Genomic DNA, 13,631 nt, shown 5'->3' on the forward strand with positions numbered 1-13,631 from the left:
TTTAGGGAAAGAATGCTACAATGTGCAGAAGCAAAACATCCAAACACCAAAAGCAAAAGACATTGCAGCACCACGGACAGCTACCGGCAAAAAACCTGAGCCATTCGGTTTAAATTCGTTAGCAGATGCTTTATACAAAAGGATTTACAACAAGGGGATACAACTGTAATACTTTAAAGATGCAAGACTTTGAGACAGATTAGAAAAAAAATGCAACAACTGTGTGCATGCTCCTGCACTTTGGTAATTCCATTTCTAATCACAAAAAGATCGACATTGCCAATGAGGTTAAAATTACGTTTAAAAAAATCACTCAACAAAATACTATGGAAATGTAATACACTAATAAATGCAATAGGCTACAAATTAAAATAAATCTACTGTGTGAAATATCCAAAAACAAATAAAGGCTTAATAATAATTATAATAGAAAAATAATAAGTACACAACCTTACTTTGGATAAAGTAGTAAAAAAAAAAAAAAAGCTTAACTAATACATTTAGCAATAATAATATATAAATAAATAAATAAATAAATAAATAAATAAATAAATAAATAAATCAATAAATAAATAAATAAATTAATTAATTAATTAATTAATTTAGAAATAAATAAATAAATAAATAAATAAATAAATAAATAAATAAATAAATAAATAAATAAATAAATAAAAGTATTATGCGGCACGTGTCTTTGTAAAATTCTGACTTATTGTTGATAAACAACATATAAAAGCTCTAAATTCAAAAGAGCACAAGTTGACAGGAGAAAAAGTTAAAATAATAAATGAACCAAAACACTAAAAAAAAGAAAGTGAAATAAAGTTGTGCATAACAATTGCACTTGCATGACTTAAAAAGAGAGACCACTTTACAAAATTATTGCTATAAATTCAGAATATCCTTACCAAAATTAACATGTGATAGGGAACATGTACCATGCCAAGAAAATTAAGAGAGAGCAAGTAAACGACAAATAATAAAAGATCCCAATCTACCTAACTATTTTTTAATTGTGTAGTCCTACCTGAAAAGAATCGATCATTTCTGCGTCGAGTCCTTCCAGATCATCCACAGAGGACTGAGTCTTTCTCAGAGTCAGGTCAGCAGTCAGCGTGCCATCATTATAAGATCTGACGAACTTGAAGTCACTAGTGCGCGAGCCCGTGGTCAGGTATGCGTCATAATTGTAGGCGCTGCGGAGAGTTCCCGCGCCCTCCACCTCTGCGTAATTTGGAGGCAGATACGCGCTGGGAATGGCTACAGCTCCATCAAACAACAGTCTGGGCTTTCTCCTGCGACAAAACCTCACGGCCAGGATGATGATGATGAAGGTCAGGAAGAAAGTGGAGACGGACACCAGCGCGATGATCAAATAAAACGTCAGTTTGGAGCTGCTCTCGTCATGAGACATGTCTTTCAGTTCTGGCACTTCAGCCAAGTTATCTGATACAAGTAAATACAGTGCGCACGTGGCTGAGAGAGAGGGCTGTCCGTTATCTCTGACTGACACAATAAGGTTCTGCTTCATGCTGTCAGATTCAGAAATGTCCCGCTGCGTCCTGATCTCTCCGCTGTGGACACCGATAGTGAAAAGTCCCGGATCAGTCGCTTTAATGATGTGATACGAGAGCCACGCGTTCTGCCCGGAATCCGCGTCCACGGCGATCACCTTGGAGACCAGGGAGCGCGCCTGCGCAGCTTTGGGCACCATCTCGGTCATGAAGGAGTTTCCCTCCGGAGAGGGGTATAATATCTGAGGAGAGTTGTCATTCTCATCCGATATAAAGACACTCACGGTCACGTTACTGCTCAGAGGAGGAGACCCGTTGTCTCTGGCTAACACGAGCACTTTGAAACTTTTCATCTGCTCGTAATCAAACGACCTAACGGCATGAATGACCCCAGTGTCTCCGTTAATGGATAAAAAGGAGGACACCGGTGCGCCATTGACATCAGAGGACAACAGAGAATAAACTACAGTGCCATTCTGTCTCCAGTCCGGGTCTGTAGCTGATACTGAACAAATAGAGGAGCCTGCTTTGTTATTTTCTTGCACATGAGCTCTGTAATTCTGCTGCTGAAATACAGGTGGATTATCATTGACGTCAGCTACAGTCAAGTGAATATTCTTAGTGGAAGATAAAGGCGGAGAGCCCTCATCAGTAGCAGTAATTGTAATATTATATTCAGAGAGCAGCTCGCGGTCTAATTCACCTGTGGTCACCAGAGAATAGTAATTTTTGATTGAAGGCACGAGTTTAAATGGGACGTTTTGCTGAAGGGAGCAGCGCACCTGTCCGTTATTCTCAGAGTCTCTGTCCTGCACATTAATGATGCCAACCTCTGTACCGGGCAACGCGCTCTCAGGAACTGGACTATTCAAAGATTTAAGAATTACTATCGGTGCGTTATCATTGATGTCAACAATATCTATTAATACGGTGGAATAAGTCGATAAGCCCTGACCATCTTTAGCTTGAATGGGAAGCTCAATTGTTCTCTCTTTTTCATAATCAACCGCTCCTGTTAATTTAATCACACCAGACACTGAATCAATAAAAAATAACTGCATGACTTTTTGAGACAAATGACCAAATGCATAGGTCACTTCTTTATTCTGCCCCTCGTCAGCATCAGTAGCGCTCACTGTCACCACTACAGTATCTACAGGGGAATTTTCAGGCAGACTGACTTTATAGACGGCCTGACTAAAGACTGGAGCATTATCATTAGCATCCAGCACAGTGACGTGTATGGCTACAGTACCTGATCTCGGTGGAGTCCCGCCGTCTACTGCAGTCAGAATTAAAGTCACCTCTTTCTGCTGCTCACGATCCAGCTCTTTATTCAGCACGAGCTCGCCATATTTTCTTCCATTTGGACGCGTCAATACATTAAGAAGAAAGTGCTCATTATTCTGAAGTGTATACGACTGCACTGAATTCATACCAATATCCGCATCGTGCGCCTCTTCCAATAAATAACGAGATCCTTTGACTGCTAATTCGTGAATTTCAAATTTAATAACGCTTTCTTTGAACTGTGGTGAATTATCATTTATATCCTCAATATTGAGAATGAAATTATGCAATTCTAAAGGATTTTCCAGCACGAGCTCCTGTTTAATAACACATGAAGCTTTATTTTCACAAATCTCCTCTCTGTCGATTCTCACGGCTACGGTCAGCTCTCCCGAATTCAGATTAATATCACAGTACTGTATTCTGTTATTATCAGTATCAACGCGAGCCTTACGTGATGATAGTCTTTTCACATCAAGTCCAAGATCCTTCGCTATATTCCCAATCACAGATCCGCGTTTCATCTCCTCCGGGAAAGAATAGCTCACGTCTCCATAAGCGGTGTGCGCCATCAGCACGAAGAACAAAAGACTGAACATCTCAGCAGCTTCACTAAACGCTTGTAATGCCTCAAAGATGAACCAGAAATTATATCCAGTAAAACATACCATGCAATATAAAGCAAATCTACAATTAAATGGTAAAAAAAGACAGACTTAGTCCCGTCGCCGTCGACAATATTCCGCAGCTAGGCTATATTGAGGCTCACAGCTCGTTCGATGACATCACAAACAGGGTGGAGAACTTTGCATGAAAAATTACAAATGGTTTCGTAGGTGAACAGCGACACTATGAGATTAAATGAGAAACTGCACGCATTCATACATGTGACAAGATCAATTGTTGAAGCACACACACACCCAGACAAACACACAAAACAGTGCTGTATTTTTTCATTCATTTTCATTTCGGCTTAGTACCTGTACTAATCTGGGGCCGCCACCGTGGAATGAACCACCAACTTATCCAGCATATTTTTTTATGCAACAGAAGCCCTTCCAGCTGCAACCCATCCCTGGAACAGTGCTGTATATTCAGTAAATATTTCACAATTGTATGTAACTGACCAGGGCTGCGTTTCCCGATAACGATTGATCTTAGCACTTAAGAGCGTTTTCTACGAGTCATTTTGCGAACGTTCGTTATTGTTTCACGTGCGTTTCCCAAAAATGCACTTAACACAATTGCACGTAGCCCAGCTTTAAGTGCAACTTAGGAGTCGCTATCCGTTTGTTAAGTGCTGAAATGTCACGCTATAGAATGGCTCGTTATTGTTGCACATGTTATAGCAATCTATATAATTCTTCTTCTACTTGTGTGAATGTATATTCAACTCGAATAACATAAAAAAAATATTTTTGAGCCAGTTTAAAAACATAAATTAACTGGAAATGTCGTACTGTAAAAACACTGTCTTGCTCCAATCTCGCATAAAACTAATTCTAACAGTCCTTGCCGGAAATGACATCAGCATCATTTTCGATATTTATATGAAACCTTAATTAAGTAGAATTATTTATCAATTTCTTTATCAAAAATTGCTTATCTCACATCAAAATAAATAAATAAGTAAATAAATAAATAAATAAATAAGCTCTTACATTTATTTTTGAAAAGTTTAGCCTAATTATCCCCACCTGATGTGCATTTGCTAATAGGACAAAAATATAGCCTACTACCCTCGAAATGTCCATATACAACAGTGTAATTTTTTTTTTCATTCTAACATTTATTATGTAATTTTTATTTTTTTCTTTATTCATTATTATTTGTATATTGAATTGTGTAATGTGTAGAAAATATAAATGAATAGAGATATACGTACAAATAAAATGAATAATGACTTTGAAGAGAAGTAAATTGTAGGTGCAATTTGCCGGTTGTCCAGCAGGTGCCCTCATAACTCTGTCTCCTTACGATGCACTTAAGGCTTTACGATTACTCCAGAGCACTCGTAGATCCACTAAGATTTTCAAGTGCTACTTAAGTTACGATGCTTTTGGGAAACAGACCGTAATATTAAGATCAGTCGTACGATCATTTCTACGAACTTCTTAGGCTTACGATGCTTTTGGGAAACGCAGCCCAGCAAAGAAGTCTGTAGCAACATTGTCAACAGAGTGTAAGATAAACACAACTACTGCATGTAAACTACTCGAGAAAAAAATGGAAATGCCACAAAAGAAAAATAGCTACAATATGTTGGAGCAAAACCCCCAAACGCCAAGAATAAATGCAAGAGCAGCACCATGGACAGCAACCGGTAAACCCCCACCAGTCTCTTTTGTTTGTTTGTATGCTTGTTTTTGCTAATAGTTTCATACAAAAATTATTTAATAACAGCAAAATAAACAAAATATAAAGTAAACAAACAAACAAATAAAATAAAATAAATAAATAATTAAACACTGTCAAGGATCCAAGATACACGACAATATACTATATTATTTAACTTCATTGTGAAGCAAGATACCTCAATTTCAAATTAATAAATGACTGTTATTAATAATCAGATTAAAAGGAGGTATAAAAGAGTTTCCTCACCAAATAATGCTTTAATAAAACCTATTGAGTTGCAAAACTGCACATAAAGCAGACCTATAAAAAGTTATGAAATGCTAAAACATTATCACAAACTCAGTTAAAATTGTAAACCTCAAAGATTCACACAAAATTATGAATTTTAAGTTAAAGTGAGCATAATTTTAACATTCCTCCAAAGAGAAACTATGCAAAAAAAATGAAAACAACAATAATAATAATAATAATAATAATAATAATAATAATAATAATAATAATAATAATAATAATAATAATAATGGCTAACAAATATTAAAGTCATTTGAGATACTAATGCGTGTACAAGGCATGGAAAGTGTATAAATGTAAAATTTTGTATTTAGAATATAAGTAAAGTCTAAACAAAAACATGTTTCTATAATAAAAATATAAAAGAGCAACCTGATGTGACAAAAAAAGAATATAGAACGAAAACAGGACTAAAGAAAACGCATTTAAAATCGCCAAATTATTTAAGCTGGGAAATCGTAATCTTACCTGAAAGGAATCATTCACTTCAGCATCAAGTCCTTCTAGATCATCCACAGAAGACTGAGTCTTCCTCAGAGTCAGGTCAGCAGTCCGCGTGCCATCATTATAAGATCTGACGAACTTGAAGTCACTAGTGCGCGAGCCCGTGGTCAGGTATGCGTCATAATTGTAGGCGCTGCGGAGAGTTCCCGCGCCCTCCACCTCTGCGTAATTTGGAGGCAGATACGCGCTGGGAATGGCTACAGCTCCATCAAACAACAGTCTGGGCTTTCTCCTGCGACAAAACCTCACGGCCAGGATGATGATGATGAAGGTCAGGAAGAAAGTGGAGACGGACACCAGCGCGATGATCAAATAAAACGTCAGTTTGGAGCTGCTCTCGTCATGAGACATGTCTTTCAGTTCTGGCACTTCAGCCAAGTTATCTGATACAAGTAAATACAGTGCGCACGTGGCTGAGAGAGAGGGCTGTCCGTTATCTCTGACTGACACAATAAGGTTCTGCTTCATGCTATCAGATTCAGAAATGTCCCGCTGCGTCCTGATCTCTCCGCTGTGGACACCGATAGTGAAAAGTCCCGGATCAGTCGCTTTAATGATGTGATACGAGAGCCACGCGTTCTGCCCGGAATCCGCGTCCACGGCGATCACCTTGGAGACCAGGGAGCGCGCCTGCGCAGCTTTGGGCACCATCTCGGTCATGAAGGAGTTTCCCTCCGGAGAGGGGTATAATATCTGAGGAGAGTTGTCATTCTCATCCGATATGAAGACACTCACGGTCACGTTACTGCTCAGAGGAGGAGACCCGTTGTCTCTGGCTAACACGAGCACTTTGAAACTTTTCATCTGCTCGTAATCAAACGACCTGACGGCATGAATGACCCCGGTGTCTCCGTTAATGGATAAAAAGGAGGACACCGGTGCGCCATTGACATCAGAGGACAACAGAGAATAAACTACAGTGCCATTCTGTCTCCAGTCCGGGTCTGTAGCTGATACTGAACAAATAGAGGAGCCTGCTTTGTTATTTTCTTGCACATGAGCTCTGTAATTCTGCTGCTGAAATACAGGTGGATTATCATTGACGTCAGCTACAGTCAAGTGAATATTCTTAGTGGAAGATAAAGGCGGAGAGCCCTCATCAGTAGCAGTAATTGTAATATTATATTCAGAGAGCAGCTCGCGGTCTAATTCACCTGTGGTCACCAGAGAATAGTAATTTTTGATTGAAGGCACGAGTTTAAATGGGACGTTTTGCTGAATGGAGCAGCGCACCTGTCCGTTATTCTCAGAGTCTCTGTCCTGCACATTAATAATGCCAACTTCTGTACCGGGTAACGCGCTCTCAGGAACTGGACTACGCAAAGATTTCAAACGTATCTCAGGAGCATTGTCATTAACATCTGAGAGATTTATTACAACTTTTGCGTCACTAGACAAACCAAATACATCTTTGCCTTCAACTCGTAATTCGTAAACTGCTTCATCTTCAAAATCAAGTGCACCTGCAATGCGAACATCACCTGTATTTTTATCCAGTGAAAACATCTTTTTAGCTTTGTCAGATATACGACTGAATGCATACGTCACTTCTCCATTTTGTCCCTCGTCAGCATCAGTAGCGCTCACTGTCACCACTACAGTATCTACAGGGGAATTTTCAGGCAGACTGACTTTATAGACGGCCTGACTAAAGACTGGAGCATTATCATTAGCATCCAGCACAGTGACGTGTATGGCTACAGTACCTGATCTCGGTGGAGTCCCGCCGTCTACCGCAGTCAGAATTAAAGTCACCTCTTTCTGCTGCTCACGGTCCAGCTCTTTCTCTAGCAGTAATTCTAAACTCTTTTCCCCGTGCACATCTGAATTTATAGCCAGCTGAAAATTGTCATTCTTCTGTAGACTGTATCTCTGCACTGCATTCTGTCCTACATCAGCATCATGCGCCGCATTTAGACGATAACGAGTCCCTCGGATGGCAGACTCGCTAATTTCAAATGTAATCAAATCATTTGAGAAAACAGGCGAGTTGTCGTTAATATCCTGAATTTGCAGTGAAACGCGGTGCAGCTCTAATGGATCTTCCAGCATGAACTCAAATTTTAAAACACATGAAGCCCTGTCGCCACAAATCTCCTCTCTGTCGATTCTCTCCGCTACGGTCAGCTCTCCAGTATTCAGATTAATGTCACAATATCGTTTTCTGTTACCCTCTGTATCAATGCGAGCCTTACGAAAGGAAAGTCTGTTCACATCTAGCCCGAGATCCTTCGCTATATTCCCAATCACAGATCCGCGTTTCATCTCCTCCGGGAAAGAATAGCTCACGTCTCCATAAGCGCTGTGCGCCATCAGCACGAAGAACAAAAGACCAAACATCTCAGCAGCAACACAGAACCGTTGAAACGCCCAAGACATTATCATACGCAGCAACTCATAAGCAAACGTGCAATAATATTTATAAACAAAATAAATGTAAATTTCTAGAATTAGAAATAAATTGAAGCCAGCCACGCGTCGACGACTTTCAGAGAGAAGAGCTCAAAGCCCGGTGTATGACATCACAAGCAGGGTGGAGAAAGGCATACAGATGGACATGCATGGTTTTACGGGTGAAGAGCGACACTTGGAGTTGAAATAAAAGACTGCATTACAATTCTGTTTCTGATAGATATACACTAAATACTATTTTGGGAAACAAGAAAGTCCAGAAGTGTTATTTGAACAGTGTGGATAAATAAAACACATATACGATACTAAAACAGTGATATGAAGACCGAATTATAGAAGTAAAATCACTGAAATTAAAGGGTTCATGCCAGTGCAGCACCATGGGCAGCAACATGAGAACTGCTCTGCTATTTGATCCTATAAAAAGGATGTTCAAAAGTCCTGAAATAGGTATTTGGCTCATTTTAAAAGCCATGTTTCACATAAAGGATCATTAGATAAATGCAAAACTGCAAAAAACAATATTTTGTTATGTACTGGTTGACAAAAAAAAAATCTGAATCAATTGGAGACAAACTGAGTTCAGACAACAAGATAACATGCTTTAAAAACAACTTGTAAACTGAAAGTGTTCAATTTCCGAATTTTAAATGCCACAAACAATCTAAAAAACAACTATTAGAAACCCAAATATATGTCACGCAAGCATATATGAGCTGTGGAAATATACACTCTTTAAACTGAGCCTCAGGAATGTTCGTGCGCCTAAACCGCTTTAACGAGCCTCATAACCTCATTATATTAAAGTGCCCGTCGTCAGCAAAGACAATTAGTCAAATTATAAATGTACTTTTGTAGCGTAAACTCAGGGTAAACGAAACAAATGTTAATACTATTAAAAAAGATTTCATGTCCACGTAAAGTCCTTCAAGATCATATTTTTCACAATTTTCAGAAATGAATAAGAAACAATAGCATTACTAAAACATTTTAAATATTACAACTTAATAAGATCAGTTAACGAATTCCAAAGGAAAGCAAGCTTATTTAAGATCATATGTTCGGTAAAAATATGATATACATCCGTAATGTGAGGAATCCTAACCGATATTAAACGATGTAAAGCAAATAGGTAATAGTCCTTTTTGATTAACGTATACTTATGAATTAAGCAGCGATTAGTACCATAACCTTGTTATTTTTTTATTCCACATAAAATGTAACACGAAAAACAACCAGTTCAAGTCCCAAAATTTTGTGAATAAAAGGATAGAGAATCTCACCAACATTGCGCAAGGCACTGGTATTCACACCTTTACATGAGCTACTTCCATGATCTTAAAAGAAAACAAATAACATTTATGGAATAAATGCTTTTAAATCAGGAACAATGCGACTACGGGTAAGCAATTCACATGTTCAGCTGTAATTTCTCATGGTTTGGAATCGATACAATAACTTAAATTCCGTGTAATAATGAAAACGTCAACACTAGAACAGAACTTGAAAGTCCAAAAATTAGAAATTGCGTAAAGTACTTATGACACGTGAACCTTTATACAAAAACATAGATATTAATGATGTCAACAAAAAAAAATACTTTGTTTGATTTTAAAATAAAATCTATTAAAAAAAAACTATTACTGTAAAACATTTTGTAGTCCTACCTGAAATGATTCATTAATTTCTGCATCGAGTCCTTCCAGATCATCCACAGAGGACTGAGTCTTTCTCAGAGTCAGGTCAGCAGTCAGCGTGCCATCATTATAAGATCTGACGAACTTGAAGTCACTAGTGCGCGAGCCCGTGGTCAGGTATGCGTCATAATTGTAGGCGCTGCGGAGAGTTCCCGCGCCCTCCACCTCTGCGTAATTTGGAGGCAGATACGCGCTGGGAATGGCTACAGCTCCATCAAACAACAGTCTGGGCTTTCTCCTGCGACAAAACCTCACGGCCAGGATGATGATGATGAAGGTCAGGAAGAAAGTGGAGACGGACACCAGCGCGATGATCAAATAAAACGTCAGTTTGGAGCTGCTCTCGTCATGAGACATGTCTTTCAGTTCTGGCACTTCAGCCAAGTTATCTGATACAAGTAAATACAGTGCGCACGTGGCTGAGAGAGAGGGCTGTCCGTTATCTCTGACTGACACTATAAGGTTCTGCTTCATGCTGTCAGATTCAGAAATGTCCCGCTGCGTCCTGATCTCTCCGCTGTGGACACCGATAGTGAAAAGTCCCGGATCAGTCGCTTTAATGATGTGATACGAGAGCCACGCGTTCTGCCCGGAATCCGCGTCCACGGCGATCACCTTGGAGACCAGGGAGCGCGCCTGCGCAGCTTTGGGCACCATCTCGGTCATGAAGGAGTTTCCCTCCGGAGAGGGGTATAATATCTGAGGAGAGTTGTCATTCTCATCCGATATGAAGACACTCACGGTCACGTTACTGCTCAGAGGAGGAGACCCGTTGTCTCTGGCTAACACGAGCGCTTTGAAACTTTTCATCTGCTCGTAATCAAACGACCTGACGGCATGAATGACCCCGGTGTCTCCGTTAATGGATAAAAAGGAGGACACCGGTGCGCCATTGACATCAGAGGACAACAGAGAATAAACTACAGTGCCATTCTGTCTCCAGTCCGGGTCTGTAGCTGATACTGAACAAATAGAGGAGCCTGCTTTGTTATTTTCTTGCACATGAGCTCTGTAATTCTGCTGCTGAAATACAGGTGGATTATCATTGACGTCAGCTACAGTCAAGTGAATATTCTTAGTGGAAGATAAAGGCGGAGAGCCCTCATCAGTAGCAGTAATTGTAATATTATATTCAGAGAGCAGCTCGCGGTCTAATTCACCTGTGGTCACCAGAGAATAGTAATTTTTGATTGAAGGCACGAGTTTAAATGGGACGTTTTGCTGAATGGAGCAGCGCACCTGTCCGTTATTCTCAGAGTCTCTGTCCTGCACATTAATGATGCCAACCTCTGTACCGGGTAACGAGCTCTCAGGAACTGGACTATTCAGCGAATTAAGCAATATTACAGGTGCGTTATCATTAATGTCAATAACTTCTATTAATACAGTACAATGATTGGCGAGCCCTTGACCATCTTTGGCCTGAACTGGTAGTTCAATTAAACTCTCCTCCTCGTAATCGATAAATCCTGTAAGTTTAATTTCACCAGACAACGAATTAAGAATAAATATATCCAGTAAGCCTTCAGACAGATGACCAAACTCATAGGTCACTTCTCCATTTTGTCCCTCGTCAGCATCAGTAGCGCTCACTGTCACCACTACAGTATCTACAGGGGAATTTTCAGGCAGACTGACTTTATAGACGGCCTGACTAAAGACTGGAGCATTATCATTAGCATCCAGCACAGTGACGTGTATGGCTACAGTACCTGATCTCGGTGGAGTCCCGCCGTCTACCGCAGTCAGAATTAAAGTCACCTCTTTCTGCTGCTCACGATCCATCTCTTTATTCAGCACGAGTTCGCCATATTTTCTTCCATTAGGACGAGTTAATACATTAAGAATAAAATGCTCATTTTCTTGTAAAGCATATGACTGCACTGAATTCATACCAATATCCGCATCATGAGCCTCATCTAACAAATAACGAGATCCTTTGTCTGCTGACTCTCTAATTTCAAATTTGATCACACTTTGTTTAAATTGTGGTGAATTATCATTCATGTCCTCAATATTTAGACTAAATCTATGAAGTTCTAATGGAGTTTCCAGAACAAAACCCTGGTTTATAACGCATGAAGCTTTCCTTCCACAAAGCCCTTCTCTGTCGATTCTCTCCGCTACGGTCAGCTCTCCAGTATTCAGATTAATGTCACAATATCGTTTTCGGTTACCTTCAGTATCAATGCGAGCCTTACGAAATGATAGTCTGTTCACATCCAGTCCGAGATCCTTCGCTATATTTCCAATCACAGATCCGCGTTTCATCTCCTCCGGGAAAGAATAGCTCACGTCTCCATAAGCGCTGTGCGCCATCAGCACAAAGAACAAAAGACCAAACATCTCAGCAGCAACACAGAACCGTTTGCAATGCTTCAGAAACGCAATCCTAAAAAAACAAAACACTTAACATATAAAATAAACAAATATTTCTAAAACAATTATTCTCAATGGCGGATATGTTGTTCCATCACCGTCGAGGGCGTTCTAGAATTGTGAGCTTCAAGCTCTGTATATGACATCACAAGCAGGTTGGAGAAATGTGAACATATAATATATCTGTGATTCTGCAGGCGAACAGCGACCCTTTGAGTTAAAATAAGAAACTGCATTGCAATAATAATTCCAAGAGGAGAAACTCATTGAATAATGCACAAAAGGTACTGATAATTATCAAATATATACTTATTTTATAATGCAAATGAACAAACATAACCTAGCAGAGACACTATCTTTAAAGAGAAATATAAAGATTAATTTAATGTATTTAAAAGAAGGAGAGAAAGCAACAATATAGGAGCAAATTCTTCAAACAGCAAGAGTAAAGCTAGTGCAGGACCGTGGACAGCAACAGCAAACACCTGAACCATTTCATTTATATTCTGATCGCTTAGGCATAAATACAAACCAATTCACAAATATGAATAAAACTGCACTACTTAGACTCAATAGTTTGAGAATAAATATTAGGACGAAAGATGCAGAGAAGTCGTGTGTGAGTGTGAGCACTTGGTCACTCAATTTCCAATAAAAATACTGCCAATAGCCAGTCAAACTAAGTATGATGTTTAAACGATTTCACTTACGAGAAAATTACAAATACCTTATTAAATAATATAAAAATTAGGTGAGATTTTAAGAAAAATGAAACAAGCACACAGACTTAATACACAGGGAAATATTTTGCATAAATTATTAAAAAGACATGACATGAACTGACAACGTTGACAAGAATAAAATTTATTTGATCGCTAATATACAACATTTGAAGCTCTAAATTCTCAGGAGCACCCACTGGCTGGGAAAATAAATAAATAAATAAATAAATAAATAAATAAATAAATAAATAAATAAATAAATAAATAAATAAAGAAAGAAAGAAAGAAAGAAAGAAAGAAAAAAAAGAAAGCCACGTCAAAAACAACTACACATCCATGACGAAAAAACAGCACTTAATATAATTATTTTCAGATCTTTTGAGAATAATCCCTGTCCTAATAGAGCATTTGAAAAAGCCGTGTGATCTGTCAAGAAAATTACGAGGGGGCTGGTAAACCAAGAC

General features: G+C 38.9%; 6 protein-coding genes across 6 annotated transcripts in view; all 6 read right to left on the reverse strand.

The window, feature by feature from the left end:
• pcdh2g4 (protocadherin 2 gamma 4) overlaps nt 1–3,475 on the reverse strand; it is a 201,455-nt gene extending 197,980 nt beyond the window's left edge. The window contains exon 1 of the mRNA NM_001024177.2: nt 1,028–3,475. Within this exon, the coding sequence (NP_001019348.2) occupies nt 1,028–3,475 (2,448 nt within the window). The remainder of the gene's footprint in view (nt 1–1,027) is intronic.
• pcdh2g3 (protocadherin 2 gamma 3) overlaps nt 1–8,342 on the reverse strand; it is a 206,322-nt gene extending 197,980 nt beyond the window's left edge. Inside the window, exon 1 of the mRNA NM_001024176.4 lies at nt 5,922–8,342. Within this exon, the coding sequence (NP_001019347.3) occupies nt 5,922–8,342 (2,421 nt within the window). The remainder of the gene's footprint in view (nt 1–5,921) is intronic.
• Nucleotides 1–13,631, reverse strand: part of pcdh2g1.1 (protocadherin 2 gamma 1.1) — a 226,530-nt gene that overhangs the window by 197,980 nt on the left and 14,919 nt on the right. The window lies entirely within an intron of this gene.
• pcdh2g1.2 (protocadherin 2 gamma 1.2) overlaps nt 1–13,631 on the reverse strand; it is a 222,937-nt gene that overhangs the window by 197,980 nt on the left and 11,326 nt on the right. The gene's annotated exons all lie outside the window — the stretch shown is intronic.
• pcdh2g2.2 (protocadherin 2 gamma 2.2) overlaps nt 1–13,631 on the reverse strand; it is a 214,072-nt gene that overhangs the window by 197,980 nt on the left and 2,461 nt on the right. The window lies entirely within an intron of this gene.
• pcdh2g2.3 (protocadherin 2 gamma 2.3) lies at nt 10,037–12,412 on the reverse strand (the record flags this gene model as incomplete). The annotated part of the gene is given in 1 exon segment (NM_001444392.1): nt 10,037–12,412. A coding segment is annotated over 1 exon segment (2,376 nt), but the record flags the coding sequence as incomplete, so codon positions are not given.

This window comes from Danio rerio, chromosome 14, assembly GCF_052040795.2.
Source record: "Danio rerio strain M-AB ecotype USA chromosome 14, GRCz13ab, whole genome shotgun sequence".
Taxonomy (NCBI): Eukaryota; Metazoa; Chordata; class Actinopteri; order Cypriniformes; family Danionidae; genus Danio; species Danio rerio.